This window comes from Perna viridis, chromosome 8 (assembly GCF_037379345.1).
Source record: "Perna viridis isolate PV_CMFRI_1.1 ecotype Kerala chromosome 8, ASM3737934v1, whole genome shotgun sequence".
NCBI classification, from domain to species: domain Eukaryota; kingdom Metazoa; phylum Mollusca; class Bivalvia; order Mytilida; family Mytilidae; genus Perna; species Perna viridis.
In genome coordinates this window covers 48,422,783-48,443,508 of record NC_142452.1, presented here as the reverse complement: position 1 = coordinate 48,443,508, position 20,726 = coordinate 48,422,783, and the positions used below count along the sequence as shown (strand labels likewise).

The following is a 20,726-nucleotide window of genomic DNA, read 5'->3' as shown; positions in this document are numbered from 1 at the left end:
ATTATACAAAGATGATTCACTTTAAAAAGAATTATGAGTACTATGGAGAACATTTAATTCCTATGTAATGTTTTTAAAATGTTTATCATTATTCAAAATGTTAGTTCTGAACATGTGTTTTACAAATAATTATGAACATATGTTAAGTAGTTATAGAGTTTCTTTTCATGATCTGATTCAGTGGTTACAGATCAAAGAATAAATTAACTACATGTAAATTGGGGACCTAATCAATTTACAATTACATGAGAATGCACATTGAATACTGAATGCAAAATAGAAAGAATTAAGTTCCATCTATTATAATCATACATGTACAAGTAAACACATGTATTTTTTTAGGGATTGACTTATTTGCTCACCACGAAAGTGCTAGTAGCACTGGAGGTGTTGATCCTTGCAAAAATAACCTTGTACAAAGGATCATATCAACAATTGAAAGTTCTTTTTATCTATCACTGTTTTTAAGTGCCTCAAAAATCCTTATTTATGACCTTCTAGGGACAATACCCAAATGGGTCTTTAATATTGAAGAATACTAACATTTACTTTCCAGTATATATGAAGATATTGATGACTTAACTCCAGTGCTCTAAAGGGAAATCAGGGGAACAAAGATTTGAGCAGAAATAAAAAAATAGTTCCCATGGATAAAGACTGGATACGATAAATACACACACACAACAAAGAAAATAAAATAACCACAAAAAACATGTACAAGGTAAGCAACCAAGACAGTGGATTCCTCTAAAAACTGACAGCATGGACAAGGCTCCAGAAATCTTGACAGCCATCAGCCAGCAAAATGTTGTGTCAGTCTTTTACATGCTCACATCGAGAATAAAATTTCAAAAACTGTTTTTATAGTTATTTAAAGATAAAAATTGGAATTCATGTTATTTCATCACATACACGCACTTTTCCGTTGCAAAATACCTGAACGAGTGAATGAGGTTGGCTTCGACCACATGTTGTATTCTATCAAGTAAACACAACATTACATCTCTTGGATTTTTTCATCACATAGGTAAACAGCCGAGTTCTGAGTGATGAAAAATGTTGATAAAAGAAAAACGCTAATACATTTAGTATATTGATTTAAATGGGTTCTGTGTTAAAAGGGTTCAATTGATAAATTAATATTTCAAATTCTGACTGATTCCTAATTTCAGTACCCACATGCTTTCATTTCCACTGAAAGATCGTGGGAAAATGATGGAGTGCGTAAAATTTTTGTTTACATTTTTCTTAATTTAATACAAGTACATCAAGTAATAAATGTATGAAAATTCTTGGAGTCATTTCAATTTATTGGTATAAGCAATGGAGCTGCTGGTGTATCTTTAATTTAATTATGCAATCAACTAATCAGTTACATAAAAATCACAGACAAAGGTGGTTGCACTTTGGCTAATATTGATGCACATCTGCCCATTAATTTCCAATAAACAATTAGGAGACAGGTAGACAGGATATTTAATAAAACAATACAGACTAATTTATAAGGGTTAACAATTTTTTATGTCCGATATTGGAAAAGGATTGTTAGTCATTAGCAAAACTTGTCGGTCATTGACCGACATTTATTATACATGTAGTTTCTGAAGCCTTGAGCATGGACCAGGTGCACAGGTAGGGTAAATGTCCTAACTAGCAAGTAAAATTAGCAACTGCAACCATGTCTTACATTTGAACTACATAACTGACACAATTTTAACATTAGATACATGTACTTCAAGGATGCTCAATTTGGAAGACAGCTCCTTTTTAAGAAAAGTTAATGACAGATAACAATGGACACAAAGTGATGACAATAGCTCACATGAACCTGTTGTCGAAGTGAGCTGAAGAAAACAAATAAATTCATTACATGTAACAATTACAACCAAACAAAGAAACACAACACACAGGACTTGCCTCCTATATGCACAAAATGTTTCAGATTTATAATTTTGTCAACAAAAAATTGTAGAACATTTGAATGGTTTCAATTGAGAAAACAAAGGATGCTGTCATAAACAGACTTATTATTTTAGTATTACTAAGTTTGAGCATTTGTTTTGCACACTTTGTATTTATCTCAAGGGAGGCAATTACTGAATGTAAAAGTTATTAAGAAAGACCATGTATATAAGTCTGTGCTTCTTCATTAACAAATCTTAATTTTTTTTTCTCTGTTTTGAAAAGTACACCCTCTTGAACATCTGCTGAAAATGATTGCAATAGTTTTGATCTTTGCATTTTTATTCCATATTTTTTCCTGAATTTATCGCTAATTGAAAAAGACCAGTTCCAATATCAATACTAATGAATGTATATATGTAGGATAAGGCCTAAATTAAAATATTGTTTGTTTGCCCTTTACTGACCGACCCATTAAATTTGTTCCGATCAAAAATCTTTTATTTGTATTTACTGGCAATAATTTTTTTTATCGTGTTTTGTTCCGACCCATCAAAAATCTTATATTTGTATTTACCGCTGAAAACTTTTTTATCGGAACCCTCGGATTTTTTCGTTCTTGCATAAGATCAAACCTGATTAGTAGCTTGGGAGCGTTTGAATCGATACCCATCATCAATTAAGACTTCGAGCTTTGGTTTGACATTACCATTGAATTGGTATTCACGTTTGACATTACCATTGAATTGGTATTCATTTAATACGAATATTCTGTTAAAATACAAGTTTTACAAAATGCCTTGAAATTTGGTGTACTTTTTTCAACATTTTGGTTTTCAGGAGTTGAAAAGCTAGATTTTTTGTAGTCTTTGACAAATATTTTGTATTTTCTCTCTGTTTTAAATGAATGGACTGGTTGAAATACTGGATTTATTCCTCAATTTTTGATAGCCTGACATCTACTTGTAGCAATAAAACAGTTGAGCAAAAAAGTACATGTATGTTGTCTGTACACTTTAAAAAATCTTTCTGTCTAAAATCATCCTACAGATTATGACTGAAACAGTCAATGACCATGATGACAATGGATTGTAGAGTATTTTGGAATTTGATTGACTAATTTTGGGGGCTGGGGGTATCTTATAGTTAGCTGTGCTCACAGAATTCAAGTCTATGTTAAAACTAATGTACATGAAGAAAAAGGAATCACATACCAGCTCAACAGTAAATCTGATATGCTATTAAACTTGAAAGCCTTGTGATATTTAATATTTTTTTCTGGGAAACATTTTTCCAACATCAATTTTCAACTTGTTTAGGATTTCAAAGATATATTTTTTTCATTATACATGCTTACATATTAAAATATGTTATTCTAATATAATGGCAGCCATTTTCTCATCAAACATAAGTTATACAGATTTCAATGATATTTGGTCTATTTGAAAACATGGTCCTGTTTTGGATGGTTTCATATGAAAGGAATTTACCAAGAGCATTTGCTTTCAAATCTGAAATGATTTAATTTTCAATGTGCCAAAATTTTCAACTTAACTTTTACAGATTTGAATTAAGATACATATACAGTGCTCTAGGATTCCTATTTCCCGTCACCCGTGGAAAGTAATTTTTGAGGTCGGGAAAGTTGTAATTTCATACCTACTGACCCGTGGGGAAGTAATTTTTAAAGTTCGGGATTGTTGAAAATGATATTAAGCTTTCCCGTTACTCTCCGTTTATCTCTAAAATCATCCCCGGGGATTTTATTAAAGTAAAGCATCTTATATTAGATCGTGAAGTTGACAAGTTTGTTATTTTGAATCGTTGTCTTAACGGCGCTTCTTTTAGTCATAACGGTCATTGCAGTAAAACGCTTTCGAGACTTGATTACTAAAATTGCATCGTGACGGTAAAATCGGAAAATCCGGAATTAGTTTTTTTCAAACAAGGATCGATGGGAACGATTTCTTGATTCAAAAATGTTAAAATACAAAGAAAAAAGCCTAAAATTATCATTTTAAAATCAAATAACAAAAGAATTTCAGTTGAAATGAATATAAATGAGTTTGAATTTGTGATAAATTTCTGTACACATTTCAAATGTAGGGGAAAGTCAAACTGAAATGTGGGAAAGTGATTTTTTGTAAGCAACTTCCCCTTGGAAAGTTCAGTAGAGCAAAAAATCCTAGAACACTGATATATTCCATCTATTAAATTCAGAAAATTTGGTGTATACATATAGATATATTTATACGCAATACAGACAAAAATTACTTCATGCACGTTTTATTAACCCATCAGTAAAATAAAATATTTTACCTACCTACCTACCCATGGAAAAAAATTTACGGTCAAATTATTTTTTGGCAAAAAAAAAAAATATATATATTTTACCTACCTACCAACCCACTTTCTAAAAAGAGGGTCAGTAAAGGGCAAACAAACAATATTTTAATTTAAGCCTAGTGAGTAATTTAAATACCTCTCTAGGGAGAAATCTGTCCTATATTATACCTATGTGTCCTACTTGACTACTTCAGAGCACCTGTGTGATCTTTTGGACACTGTATTTTAAGTTTGAATAGATGTCTACTATGATGATAATGATTTAAATGGCCTCAGTGAGTTGTATTAACTTGACCTTTAGAGGTTAAGGTCATCATAAATGACAGCTATTCAAACTTAAAAGACTGTCCAAAAGATCACACAGGTGTTCTCAAGAAGTTAGGTAGAACATATTGGTATAATGTAGGGCAGAGTTCTACCTACAGAGCTACATGTATTTAAACCACTCAGTAGCCTACCTAGATTTGTTTAGAAATTGGAACTGGTCTACTTCAACTAGCTGTAATTCTGCCCAGAAAAAATCAATGGAACTACACTACCATCAATATAAATTTTAATTTCTTAACTCTCAACAGTGGAGTCACTATTGTCCTCTATTATGACACAATTGAGATAAAATTGCTTCATTTCAATACTTTTCAATATTTTTTTTGTAAAACTGTCAAAACCATAAAATATATCTCCGTAACATGATAAGTTAATTACAAACAAATATTGAAATAATGACTCAACACACAATATCTCCATTGTGGAGATCTGGTGATCACCACACAATATCTCCAGTATGGAGATCCAAAAGAGAAATAAAGTCATTTTGACAGTTGTGTATATTGCATTACAAAGATTTTGTGGTATGAGAAACACAGATTTTTTCTATTTGGTCTTGGTTTGCAAGTTTCAAATGCACAACAATTCAATAATATGATAAGTATACTTGAAAATCAAGGAGACAGCTACTGACATCAAAACAACTTTTTTTTAAAACTGAATTCAAATTATGCTTTATGCTATCTGACATGTACATGTACAATTTACAATCCAAACAAAAATTATCTTTAAATATTGTAAAACAACTATAAATGCACAAATAGAAATACAGATGCATTATTACAACTTTTGAGTTTTATAACTGCTTCAACAACAATTTAAAGTCTGAAATTCAAATGTAAAACTAAACAAATATTGACAGAATGAAAAAATAATGAAAAACATGCAAAACTTTGGCTTCCAGTAAACCAGATCTGATGAAATAACTTTGGCTTCCAGTAAACCAGACCTGATGAAATAACTTTGGCTTCCAGAAAACCAGATCTGATGAAATAACTTTGGCTTCCAGAAAACCAGCAGAATTTGACCTGATGAAATAACTTTAACTAATCTTTCATGTTACAACATAAGGCTGAAGTAAAAAAAAAATCATATTTCCAGTAACTAAACTGACTCTATTTCTTACAGCCAGACACTACTTTTTTTTATTCAACTTCTAAGAAAATAAAAGACATGACATACAAGAACATGTAACCCGACCGACCCTGTTATCAATTACAGGTTTCAAGAAACTGACTGAAAATTTTCAATACTTGCCACTATTAAGACAATTTATTCAGTAAAGACATGATCACAAAACATGTCGCAAAACATAACATGAAGGTCAAATTCACTGAAAAAAAATATTTTTATGCAAAACAACATGTTTATCATATTTGCAACTGAAAAAAATGTATTTGCCAAACAGATCTGGAACAGAAATTACAGAAAATTCCCATCTCAATGAGAATGGCGGAAAATTACATGTATGTCCCAACAAATAACAAAACAAAATAAAAATCTGAGCTAATGAACATAATTTTTTAGCAAGTTACTGGAAATACAACGCATTTTTTTTTCATGGCCTTATATTAAATACAACTTTTAAAACTAATCTTAGTTTTGCCTAGGCATCAGTTCCTTCAAAACACAAACTGTACAGGTAATGCACATTGTTAGACATGAGAAATAAATATAAATAAAATTAAATAAATAAAAATTAAATTAAATAAGTAACTAAAAATAAAAATCCTTGAAATTCCTTTTAAAAAGACAAAAAAAGGTCTTTTTTCTTAATTATCCTTTGATGTCAGTAGCAAGAGGACCAGGGGGCCAGACCACCTACCTTTATTTTCTTCTCAAGGCTGAAAACTAAACATTCTGATGAATTCACAAGCAATTGTTTTCAATTTTTGAACAAATTTGAGAAAAACTTCTGTACGTGATTTTGCTAAATCCAACCATTTATGTAAAAGTATATGTAAAATTACTACCAAAGGAGGAAACTGGTATTAGAAGAAAATGCAAAAGAAAGTTTTGTTTTCCATGTTAAATTCATATTTTTAACCATTTTAGGACAAAAAAAATAAATGAAGTAACATGCCTATCTGTTTCCTGCTACCATACATGTTTCTACGCTCTTTTTTTGGGGGGTGCCTACCTTAAACATATAATGGCTACTTTGACTCAAGCATCTTTAAAGTCTAAATTTTTTCTTGTTTAACTCAATGTAAATACAATGTATTTTGAAAAAATAAATAATTTAACTACACTGTACCTACCCAACCTATCTTTTTCTTGCTGGTTGCAGAAAAGAAGGCGTTTATGTTTTGGCCTTACCAATGTCACCGAAAGTTTGCATTAATGACACCATTCAGACAACTGCCTGAGCTGTTCTGGCAAAAATGGATACTTTATTCAAGTCTGATATACACATGTACATGTGTCTAAATTTAGAATTGTAAACAAATAACATGGTATGTTTGTGATTCAGAATAAGTGTGGTTAAAATTTGAATACAAACTTAAGGAGGTGGACCTTCACAAAAATGTAGAATAGGGAACATACATTTTTGCACATTTTTCACCTCTTTAAATCAGTAATATGTTTGTATCTTACTCAATTTCATCAAAAACTGTCAAGCATTCATACTAGACAGATTTAAATGGTACAAACTTACCAATGATTTGTAAGAGTTAACCATCTTCAAAAATATACAGACTCTTACAACTCAAATTTTATTCAACTTTAACACAGGGCACAAAATTTTAAATCTACATTTAGTTAGAATCAGAAAGCATAATGGAATCAAAGATTTAAAAAAAAAGGTTAAATTTTGCAACCTTTGGACCTACAATGTACATACATGTGTACATGTACATGTAACTAAATGTGGAAATAGAAACAAGGCCTAATAATCCCAAAACTTACAAAATGTAATCATTGTACGATGTACATTAAGTCTGAATTAAAATCAGTCCTACCAACCCCCCTTGAGGAGAAAACATTTTTCCAAAATATGGATATTGCATCATATTCGGTAAACCGTGTGCTTACATGTACTTCACTAACAATTACCTAATTGCACTTCATGCAAGAATAAAAATTGTAACTGAAAAGTGAAAAATGAAGTAAGTGTCTAAATCTGACAAATTTTAGCCAATTTTGATAATGCCACGACTTCTTTTAAATGGAAATATTAGGTAAATGTGTCAACAACGTCTATTTGTCAAGAATAAACATTTGTTGTATCAAGGCAACTAATAAAGAAATATCGAATATAAGGCTGGAATATCGTACATAGAATAAGCTACATGTACATGTCGATGCACGCCCCCTTTAAAATGTTTCAGATTTTGGAAATCCTTAAAAGATGAGATTGCATGAAGCAAAAAAAAAAGAGCAAGACAATATAGAACTTGCTGTACACATGTACACTTGTAAATGTACACAATGTACATGTACATGTATATGCAAGTACAATTCCATATACAGTAGTGGGAAGATAATAGTCTGCAAATCTAAAATCAAAACTAAAGCTAATTCTTTGACAGAAATGCATTCTTTGCATTATAATTGCTCTGTACTTTCTTATAAATAGAAAATGGAAGGTTAATTATGTAATTATAAAAACAAATGGCTTGTGAATTCATATAAATCAGTATGATGAACAGTGAAACATAAAATGAATGGTCAGTACATTTTCAAACCGGCCTGGACCATTGTAAACTGTATACTGTGAACATTAATTTTGAAGTACAACTGTACATTTAAAGTACATGTACAAAAAGTGTATTCATGTATTGGCTAACTTTTAATTTAATCAGTTCCATGAAGTTACTAATTCTAGGCCAAATCGGTCAGTTCAAACTTCAGGAAGAAGAATTCTCCTAAACATTGTAGTGCTGTATTATCCCTATACAAACGTTTTTTTTACCATCAATCAATATCTGAAAATTCTACATGTATTCCTCTCTATGTTTTTCTGTCTGTCTGTCACCCAAAAAATCTATGATAACTTAAAAATACGTGTAAGAAATGATTTGACAGATATTGATCATTTTTAACACCACATGTGTCTTCAGGAAATTAATCTCCCCTAAGATTTTTGTTGTTTTCTAATTGTTCATATCATACATGTAAATGTAATTACGGGACAACATGTATTGCTTAGAAATTCACCGTTACAGGCTTTAGTACAATTTAATACGCTATTATTTTGTATCCTTTGAGTTTTCTATTTTAAATACAACACTCTGGTTTTTACTTTAGGTTTTCAAAAAATGTGTGAAATATGGTAAAACAAAATTGAGTTGATAAAATTAAATGTAATTATTCAGCACAGTCCAAGCAGATTTAAAACATGTGATAACTAGGTATTTTCAGGACCACATACTATGACAGAAAATAGAAATAGACCCCTACCTGTTGTTGGTCCCATGTACATCGATCCTGCTCCACTCTGGTCACCCTGCAGCATGCTGGCTTCATTAGACACGTCATCCTGAGAGAAATCACCGGTCAAATCACTTTCATCATATTCATGTTCCTCATCCGCCATATATTGTCCAGATCGTTGTCCATCACCCTGTCCATTATCAACTTGCATCAAAAGTCCGCCAGTTTCGTCATCAACTTTTTCAATTTTAACTATTGCCAGGTCTGCCGTATCTTCTGAGCTCTCAGATGGACCTGGGTCATGACCTTCTTGTGGCCTTGAACTGCAATGAATTAATGCATTACATTTTGTAAAAGTTTGGTCATGTAAATAGTACAGCAGACCTCATATCCCACTGGTCATGTTTATCATTAATGCAATTTACAGAAAGGGAAATTCTTGATGTACATTGTAGATGTATAGTTCTTTTATTGCATGTCTCTGTTTACAGATTTAGAAAAGAGAAAAATGTTGTTTTTTTTTTTTAAATTTACATTTTACATACATGTGTATGTACAATGTAACTAAGAGATTATTTCACTGAAGAAATAATAATAGGATAACTAATTGGAAAGAGTGAAAAACCAAAATATTATCACGAGTGTTGAAGAATGCCTACACCTGTGGCTAGATTTGAAGAGCGTGCAAACCTTGTTAAATCCTCAATCTTTCTTGACACAAGTGATCATATTTTGGTTACTCACAACAGCCAATTGATTATCTCTTTATCATCTAGATTTTCTTCATAATTTATCAATATTTTCAACATGAATTTTAAATTCTGTGATCGATATCAAAGTTGTGACATTTTGGCAGAAGACAGTCCAAGAGTGAAATTATCAAATTTATTTCAGTGTTAAGTATTGAAACTTATTACACGTGGAACACTGGATAAAACACTGCTATCAATATAATAATGCTGTTTTACCCATTCAGGTACAACTTTTAGTAAAATGTTTACGAAAATATATTACAAACTATGCAATTACAATTGTACATCAAAGAGGAATTTTCCCTTGCGGTTTTTCTTTAAAGCAAATAAGAGGATTTTTATATGGATTTGTATAAGGCAAAAAAATGTTTCCTGCTACCCTTCAGATATATGTAAAATGTACCTATCCTAAATTTTTATGCCTAACCCTCAACACTTTACAACCATTTTGGCTAACACAATGTTAAAGTCTAGAAATTTTCCAATTAACTCAATGTAAAATGTTTTGCAAAAAAAATAATTTCCCTTCCAACAATGTACTACCAGTGTAGGAAACCACCGCTCGCCAGCTCGCCACATACGAGCAGATGCATAATTTGGGGAGTTCCCATTAGCTTACACTCGTCAATTTGGTGACTGTCATTGATTGGTGAGTTCCAAGGAAAGATGACCAGCAAACAGCTTATTTAGTTAAACATCCCTTAACATCATACACTAAAAATATGTTCCCTACATATTAAGAAGTTTAGCTTGAATTCAAGTGAATTTTGCACAATTTTATTGACTTGTACAGCATTGTTTACGATCTGCCATTTTAATTTACAGTGAACAGGATGACCTAAAGGTTACAATAGCACAATTATGTCTCCTTGGTATTAAGCCAGATCATTACCCCCAACATGCAACCCAGTGGAAAATACAGAAATGTTCACGATTGGTGGATAATAAAAAAGATATTTTCATGAAAAAATTGTACGAACAGTAAGGAACCAAAAGTATCGAATTTAAAAGCTAGTAGCCCATATATTTGTATTTTATGGAGCACTTAAGGCTTAGGATGGCTACTGAAAAAACAATGTTTGAAAAAGTATCCTCCTTTTTTAACTTAATTTGCAGACAGAAACGTCATCATGACATGGTGGTTTTTATTTCAAAATTTAAAAGCTATATGGGTGTATTTTAATAACATTGCGTTAAAATTGGAAAAATTTCACCCGTATCTATTTTTAGATTTATGTGGAAGCGAGGACCCCCCATACAGAAATTGCATTGTGAATAATTGTGCTCTTGTATCCTAAAACCTATGCAACGGACCCGATCTCGTATTATCTGGGTAATTTATGAAATGTTACCTTGCAAATTAGTTGTTTATTGTCAAAATAAAAATGAAAAGGAAGCAAATGATAAACATTTCCTAGTTTCATGATGATGAATCTGTTGAAATATAATTTTATTTTTAAAATAGGAGTTCAGAAAAGGAGCACTTTAAGTAACTGATCACATAACAAGTCTTAGGTTTCCATTTGGTTGTTGCGATTTTGAGATAAAAATTTTATAGATTGTACATGAACTTTGCACTTTGCAAGAGTTATCGTTCTTGATTTAGCTTCATTTGGTTGCTTATAGTGGGAGATAAATGTATGATTTTCCCAAAAGTGCAAATCTGAGTACAGAAAAGGTTGTTGTTATGTGAAACTATAGCATATGTAGACTAAAAAGTATCATTTGTTTGGTGGGTTTTTCTTGACCATGAATCACTTTACCACTGGTAGTGTCTGAATTTTATGTGGACTGGTATTTAAGTACTTGAGAAACTTCAACAGGAGGGAATATTCGAAAAAGGAAAAGTTTTTGATTAATTTAGAAACAAATGAAAAGATAGTTGCAGAAAGAAAACATTTGGCTAGTTGAATTTCTATTTGGCTAGCAAGATCAATATTCCACTAGCCAGTATGGCAAGTTGGGGAAAAAAATGGTTTCCCACACTGTACTAGCCCTATTTTTTTTTCTTGCTGTAAGCAGGAAACAAGACCAGTTTTAAATTATAATCTCCTAAGTGACCTATTTAATTATTTAGACAGTCAGTAAATTTGGTTGGAGGGCGAGGCGTTTGCTGACTTCCCCTTACAGATCTACTGACTGTCTAAATAATCATAGACAGTTACAGGAGCCTATAATGTTTTCGTAAAATTTTGCTTATCCATATCACGGGGAAATAAATTAATCTTTGTTAATTAATTAAGTTATTTTGGAAATCATTCAGTGGTTACTAGGAAAAATCTATTTTTGTCTTGGCGCCCAGGTCAAATGTACAGTGACTGATTGTGGCATGATTGAACTATTCAGGTTACTTTGTTCAAAAGTGCTCAGTTAGTGTGCTTCATTTCATTGCTAGAGCAGCTATATTGGTCTAAATGCCATTATGCAACTATTGCTATCATTGGTGAATGGATTTTCCTTTAATTGTCATTTGCATATTGTTAATTCAAATATTTTCATCAATCGCGGATGGATTTTTCTCCATTTGCATATTGCTGCTTCGTTCATTTTATGGTTTTATGCAATCGCGAATGGTCAACACTAAGCAAATTCATACAATATTTTCGACGGGCTTAAGATAAAGAATGGTTTTGTGGATAGAGTTTCAATGAGATATACATGTACATGTACAGGAATACACAATTACATAATGTACATTTACATTTAACAGGTAAAAATAGACATTTACAATGTACATTGCATTTAATTAATTGGAATCTACTAATAGTTCATTACAAATGTATGTACATGTACATGTTGAGCAAAACTTTAACCAAGCTGTTCTGTAAATTTGTATTTTTTACACAACATAAATTCTGATACATTTCATGTACATACATGTACAATGTACATGTATACACAAATGTACAAGTCATTATCAACATACATGTAATCAAGGTAGCCGCCCATGAATACTAGATTTTGAGCTGGACTACCAAACTTTTGAGAAAAATTAAGATAACATATAGAAAATATAGTCTGGGCTTCCAGCTTGTATTTCTTAATCTTTACCCCTGATCTAACTGACCTCAGAATAAAAAAAAAATAAGTATGTATAGCCTTAATTACAAATGTACCTGTCTCCCTCCTCTTTCTCAGTTTTCTCCCCTTGGCCAGAGTCTTGCTGCTGCGTGGTCGACTGTTGAACTGCCTGAGAAGCACTTCCTGCTGCAAACGACAGTTTACCAGGAGAGGGTTGTGTGGCGTGGGATCGTTGTGGCGTACTTGTTGCAAATGCTGGTATATCAGAGGACATTTGTGAAGGACGTGAATCTGAAGACTGTTCTTGTGATGAGAATGACAGAGAGAGAGGGGCTATGTTTAGTGTTCCTCCTTGCTGTAATGGTGGTGGAGGTGGTTGTGACGATGATGATGTGGAACTCATTTGATTTGGCGGAATTCTCTGCATGAAAGATGGTAATGCCTGATGATGAGAGGCTTTGGCTTGATCACGGTATGGAATCTTTGGTGAAGCTGACATTTGTGATGAAGTCTGCTGTACAGAACTTTGACTTGCTGCTATTCCCTGAAGTCTATCACTAAATGAATCAGTTGTCCACGTTCTACTGCCCCCGCTATCATCAGCAATACTGACAACACGAGTGTCTTTAGCATTAGAGACATGGGAGGCAACAGATATTGATGTTTTTTGTTGTGAAAGGCGTGATGGCTCAGGTTGTCCTGGCACAGGTTTCTCTCTTTGAATCAATTCTAAACTGTCTTCAATAATTTCAACAACTGATGGTGAATCTGAACGACTTGATGTACCAGAACGCACACTTCCAGCTCCACCAGATGGCATAGCAGTCATGTAACTTTGTGTCATTGTCCGTGCATCATCAGTTCTTTGCGCTGTGAAATCAGAAGGTGGACTGGAGGGGCGTTGCATTCTCTGTCTTTTCCCACTAGTAGGACTGGGAGAGTGTGGAGATTCAGATATTCTCTTCATAAGTCTATCATGATATGTCTTTTGTAATCCTGTAGCACGCACATGACGAAATTCCAGCAAGTCATACTTGTCAAATTTATAGTTGCCATTGTGTAGTCTTCCAGTTGATTTTTCAAGACATTTGAAGAAGTCTGAACAACATTTAACAACACTGTCTACTTGCAATAATCGAGCAACTTTTTCAACATGTTTTACATTATCTTCAGTAAGCAACATAAATCCTTCATATAAATACTGTAGGAACGTGTTTACAGCTTCCTGTTTTATATCAGCGGCAAGACGAACCTCCAACTCGGTTCCAATGGATGCATTTTCCATAGACTGCAACATTGGGCAAGCTGCCAAAAGTACTACTCTGTGTGCCTGAAAGAGAATCATACATTACATGGACATGTAATAATTAATGTTTTTTTTGCAGTTGGGGGTGGGGGGGGGGGGTCTTTATATTCCATTAGTTACACCAAGCCTTAAATATACTGTACATTGTACATGTAAAAGCCAATCTTTGTGTAAATGAGTACAACACCATACCTACATTCTGTAACATGAACTATTTCTGTTCAAATGTGACAAAAAAGACCATTTCTGCATCTGAACTCCCAGGGGTAGATAAGAGAATCATATAGTGTGTACACTTTGTTCAGTGAGAAATTTGATTTTTCAGGGCTCTCAATGACCTCTTTTTGCACGGCGCTGCGCCATGTGTTAGTTTCCAAACGGCATGATTTCAAACGAGCACCATGTATTCAAATTTGTGTCATGCATTGCATATCGCGGCACTGTATTTCCCAATTACTCTTGCCTATTAATTACCTATACCCATAGTAAGTCAATATGGCATGAGTGTTATTCTAATGATAATACAGCTCACACAATAGTCTGATAAATACTTGGCATACCTCATACCTGGCATCCAATGTTAAGTATTAATTATTTCTTGTCCTATAATTACATTTTGTAAGAGGACCCCATTCCATCATCTGTGGTTCCAATATACACAGGATGTGACTAATTAACTGTACAGGTAAAACCTGTCTTGGTTCAACAGGTGACTCCCTTCTGTACTACATTGCACATGTAGGTGTCACATAAGTGTATAGAATAATTTCAGTCAATTTTACATTTAGCCTTTTTTTTGGGTCTTGCATTTCAAAATTCATATCATAACTCAACAAGCATTCAATAATTACCTATCTAACTGAACTACTTGGACTTCTCCACGTTACCTGGGATACCACAATTCTTTTTCAATTAACTATTGAGTTGTACATGTAAATTAAAAATTTTGGAGATAACTTCTAAGAGTTGTGCCAGGTATGCCAGGTGTTGAAGGTATACCTGGCATTTATCAGACTATGTTGTGAGCTATAATGTACATGTGTACAATGTTTTGACTGGTCATTTCCAAGGGGTTAATGTGTCAGGGAGTGAAACGTGTGTATAAACAAATCTAGGATCTGTTAAAATGGCAATTATCACCTTTGGAAAATCAATAAGATTCAAATAAGCTGAATGATTTCTACTGTTTTTTCAATGAATAAAATTTGATAACTTTTCATTTAATGAAATATAGAAAGTATCAAGAGTTAAATTTAATTTGACAAAGATCAATGTGATTGAAGAGGGAGCAAGACAATATTAAATTTATACAAAAATGTCAACAATCTTGGCATTTATCCAGTTTGCTTAACTTTTTGAAAGGATGATGGATTTCCTCCCAAAATCTCAAATAGATTGTTTAGTAACAGATTCAGACGATGTATGACTGTCTGATTCAGACAATGTATGACTGTCTAAGTTCCAATATTGTATAAAGAACTTGTTTAATGGTATCAACAAAATGACCACACCTGCCAGTGATTTGAATTTCTCTACAGCTGTGGAACAATGATCAAACCTGGGGAAAAGAAAACTTGTCATTGGGATAATTGAGTTAGACAATACAGACTGAAAGATTTACCACTGTTTATTGTTAATTTCTATGTTGTAGCTTGTGTTATTAAATATGTCTCATTCAACCTTATCTTACTTTCATTGGCAATTTATCTTCTACATGAAAGGACATGCACCACAAAGAAAATTTGTCCAATCAAAAGGTAAGCCATGTGTTCTTTTTTGATCCATGAAGATCCCTGCTCTACATGTGTACAGGTACATGAAATTCAACCCTGGTTAAGAAGTTTAGTCTACATTGTACTGTACACGTACATGCAAAGATTGTATCAAGTACTCTCATACTGGGCCAAGGCAAGCAACTTGAATGACAGCCAAGTGGTCCACCAAATGTTTGATGTTTCTCTGTTTATCAAATCATTAAGGTAAGAAATCTTCATTTGGGGTCCATTCACTTTTGGTGAAACTTGCCCAATTGACCAGTTAGACAAATTTTCTTATTTTTACTTCTGACTTGTGCATAAGTGACAATCCAAATGCAAAAGTTTATGTTTACCTTAGTGACAACATTTCCAGTGCAAATCAATGCATCACAGAGAAGCTGACTTCTCCACATCTGGGCAAGCTGACAGAGCAATGAGCTTGAATGGATGTGATTCATATACACTTTCTGGTAATTCATTGTTCCTGAAAAAATTAATTCATGAAAAAATATAACTCTCCCTCACAAGGCATGTCTCATATTGTGCAGTACAAAAATGAGTATATTTATCAAATCCTGTTTCTTTGAGTTTTTGGCTTTTATAGGGTATATAAATGCAAGTCTTGTCACATGACCCCTTGGTTTCTTGAGAATGGGTCCCAATGGGCTATTGCTGGACAATCTACCATTCAAACGCATGGAACTTTTGTCATTAACATAGCATTGTCTTCAGTATTAAAGGTAAAACATCTTTTTATGTAAAAATACCAATAAAAAATGACAAATATAATGTATCTAGTTATACATGATAAAAATATTACGACAAGCATAAAATAGAAGATTTTGCATTGTAATGCAGCGAAGTGAAGTAAACAATAAGATGCAGATTGGTCGTCGGAGTTCAATACATTCTACATTGGAAATTCCAGAAAGAAAATGAAAATAGAATGAAACTTATATGCACTGCAACTTATTAAAAGGGTCATTATAACGGACAACAGAAGTATCATCACGACATGTTTATTTCTTCTGTTGTTAATTCTTACATGCAATTCTTGCTCTGTTGTGTTTGTTTCGTCAGACATAATTGTTATACGTTTTTGTATAGCATCAGAGACATACATGTGTGATACACAGAGATAAGAAACTTTTTTTTAGTAGAAAGAAAAATATGGTATGAACATGAAGTTAAGATATCGTAGAATGGGAAAATGGAGGTTTTATTCAACTATTCCCAATACTTACATGTATGTATGATCATATAAAGTAAAGTTGTAATTGCTAATAAAGTATGACATATACAAGATCTTGTATGACATTTTAGTTAGTTGCAAATCTCATGTACATTTGTGTATCTGATAGTTTACTGTATATATTATATGTTAAGTAAGAGTAATCAAGGGAACCAAGATTCCTAAATATCATTTCAAATTTATTCAAGAAAAACAGTTAAAAATTCACATATAAAATATGAATTCTTTTACATGTAGGTAAATGAAACATTTTACAGAACCAAAATTAGATGTAAAATAACAAAGCTATAAAGTTTTGAAAATTGGGATTCTAATGCCAAAAAAAAAAAGTTTATACTTTTTTTAAAAAATATGACAGTATTAAGACCACTGATGAATTATCTTTGTCAACTCATCAAAATAACATCTCCGTTCATGACATACATGTACACAAGATTCACTCTTGATGCATGAATGAAGCAGGTTTTTAGCTCTAGTCTGTCACTTTCATATGCATAAAATAATGAAGTACTACTCCAGAAACAGGTATTTTATTTCTATCAAGGACTTAACTACTTTTCTCACATAGTCCCTGATTTGAAAGCATTTTCACCTTTGTCCTTCATGGTCTAATTTATCTTACAATATAATTTAATTTTTTTAAAATTTAACAAACTGGAATCTTTTTTTTTTTTTTTTCGTGATAAAATTTCGAACAAACTACATTTTGTATCAAGGACCATTAATTGTGTCCCTGTTTAATTATCTTGGTACCGACTTTCCCGCCAAAAAGTCATATGGCAAAAGTGTAAACAAATGTCATCCATTTTCTTTCATCAATTCTTTAATTTCTAAGTGTTTAGACACTTCCTGATGGGATAATCATTGTTAATTGGATTTAATTTATTCTGTTATTAGGTAAGTCTTTTCTGAATGTATCACATGGTTAGACAGGACTGTGAAGCTTGTATATAGCCACGTGCACATGGCCATATGTGTTTACCTTTGACCAGATGATGAGAGTTTTGATTGGCTCAATAATATTTACATTTGATTGATACCTCCCATGAGGATATTGTCAGAACCAAACCCACCTCGGAAAAAATATAACTCCGATTATATTATCAAAATCGCAGCATAGCTTTTCTAAGATAGGAAAGGCAATTATTTTCTTGTTTGGAATTTGCAGCTGTCGTCTGAATTTTGTTTATGTCACATATAAAATATTCCCACCACTGTAATAGTTCCGGTATCAGATTAAAACTGAAATGGATGTTGCTAGAGATGCTCTTTAGGGATATAAAATGTAAAGTAATGTAAAGTACTGAAAAGTTATTGACCATTTTGAGAGCAAGGGAATGGGGGTATGGGGTTGGAATTTTTTTTTTTTTTGGTGGGGGGAGGGGGGTGAATCATTTATTAAAAAAAAATCCCTATTTGTTAACAAGACAGATTTTCAAATAGATATATTGATTTTACTTGCTGCTTAAATATTAATGAAAATATTGCACTAGAGAAGCAAAAATTTTCATCTGGGTCGACCCCCCTCTTTGTAATGTCTTTCATTATTTTAAAAAGTCTCGCACAGACGGTACATATAAGGTAAAAGCTCACGGTGCTCGCTGAATTAGGCAATGCCTACCCCATATTAACAACATTTAATATAAAGCCAGTCAGCGTGCCCCCTTTAATCAGGATTTCTTGATTCACCACTGTATTCATGGACCCTTATGTTCTACGGTCACAGCTTCAAAAAGTGCATTCTACACCAACCCCCCTTCTTTAACGAGGTTAGCAATTGTCGTCGTGTAGTACGGTAGGTATTTCACAACAGGGACTGAGTTACGAGGTTTTGGAAAGGTATGGTAACACAATAACGTAAATAGTTCAAACAGTCTGTGAGGCAAATCAAACTTGCCTTGTCTGAACTTTAAAATGGCGGCCAGTCGCAAGTGCCCGAAATCAGTCAACATTTGAATGGTGATTTTTGCGAATGTGATAAGTTTTCTTCGACAACGAATGAAGTTTACAACACATATTCATACCTGTACTTTTGTTTTAAATTATCAATGTATGACAAGCTATTGAGTGTTTTTTTTTTCAGACTACTTCAAAAGAAACAGCATCGATAACAATGGCCTGTCGCAAATTTTCAATTTTAGCCTCGATTTGAGATGGTTGGTTCGTTTACTTCCGCGAAGAGAACCACTTATCAGGGTCAGTGGTGAAAAGTAAACTTGGCGCCAAAATTTAATTGCTTACAACTGAAATGGGTTGATGGTCGGTTGGGACATAGAGGACCATAGAGGTGAGGATGGGAAAACAAAATTAGAGATCGGAAATATAGACAGACATACTGTAGCTTTGAAATTAGTGATTTTAATCGTTTTTTTCTTTATTTTTCATTTCTTTACGTTGAATGTGTAATATAGTTATTTTGATACAAAATCAAATATAATATCGCAATGTTGTATTTTAGCAATACTGTCTTATTTCAGTGGTATCGCCTTTCAGAATGATAATATACATTACAAAAAGCAATATCACCACACCACAGACTGACACCATTTCCGAGAAATACATTATCGAAATTCCTATGCCACCGTCTATTAAAATTAAGCGATGTTTCATTTATGCTACTCTTTTGTCAAAAAATTGGCGAAACAAATGAACGGCAAATAATAGCCTGGAACCCCTTTCATTATATATACGTCTCTTGATCGGAACAATTGCCCCTTTTGTTTGTATATGGATCCGCTATGCCATGAATGAAATATCAGAAGATCGCTCTTTCAATTTGTATTCAGCATTTATCTTTATACTTCATTTTTCTGGTTGTTGACTATTTAAAATGATTAATCTCGCAGAGCTTTTATTTCTAGATAAACATTAAATGGTTTATTGTGCGTCTAAAATACTGTTTCACGTGCAAATTTACAAATTGTACCAAGTAAATATGCTCCAACAAATGTTCAAAATCCTCAAACCGCCGTTCCAAATACTACGGATGATGTAGTATATGAACCAGTGATTGAGTTTGCAGCTGACGAGGCAAGCGATAATGCCTTATGTGACTTTGCTCTCGATGCAGTAAGGAGCTCTTTTAATGAAATTGAAAAAAAAATCGCAATAATAATGACGTAAATATGACACCCCCTAAGGGTCTGGGATCCAAATTCACTATTTTGCCAAATGCTTCTATTGGAAATGTCACAATTAACATTAACAGCTTTGGTAAGTGACTAATAAAAATCAAAAGTGTTAACTTTGTGTTTATTAATTTGAAGTTGAGAAAAGCTATTGTGATTTCTTGTTTTGTTAAATATATATATTTACATTCGTTGATTTATTAAATTGTTAATTACAATGCATTTCTATTCAAAGCCAGAAATATGTGATAAATATGTTATATTGCCCTGGTCTGATTACTTTCCTTATCTTCCGGCTATTATCAAATGGGTAAAAACACACGTATTAAGTTAAATATGTGATGAAATATGATTTTATTCTTTTTTCAATTCTCAATTTGTAACATTTTGTTTAAGATGTACTTTGATATCAAAATCAATACACATTTTTGTATTTATATGTTCTCTATATCTTGACCATCATTGTGTTCAGGTCAGACTCACGGGGCGACCCCTGAAATTGGCGAAATATTATTGGGGCATGTAATTCTTCTTGTCTCGCCACGGTCGGTCTAGCTT

At 32.7% G+C, this 20,726-nt stretch overlaps 1 protein-coding gene across 2 annotated transcripts in view; it reads right to left on the bottom strand.

Annotated features, from left to right (window-relative positions):
- Positions 1 to 19,218, bottom strand: part of LOC148610802 (uncharacterized) — a 126,084-nt gene extending 106,866 nt beyond the window's left edge. For both annotated transcript variants that reach the window (XM_088596178.1, XM_088596180.1), the window contains exons 1-4: positions 19,065 to 19,218; positions 16,142 to 16,272; positions 12,821 to 14,055; positions 8,980 to 9,275 (exon numbers count right to left, since the gene is read on the bottom strand). In XM_088596178.1, the coding sequence (XP_088452304.1) occupies positions 8,980 to 9,275; positions 12,821 to 14,055; positions 16,142 to 16,267 (1,657 nt within the window). In that variant the 5' untranslated portion in view covers positions 16,268 to 16,272; positions 19,065 to 19,218. The remainder of the gene's footprint in view (positions 1 to 8,979; positions 9,276 to 12,820; positions 14,056 to 16,141; positions 16,273 to 19,064) is intronic.
- Between the last annotated feature and the right edge of the window lie 1,508 nt (positions 19,219 to 20,726).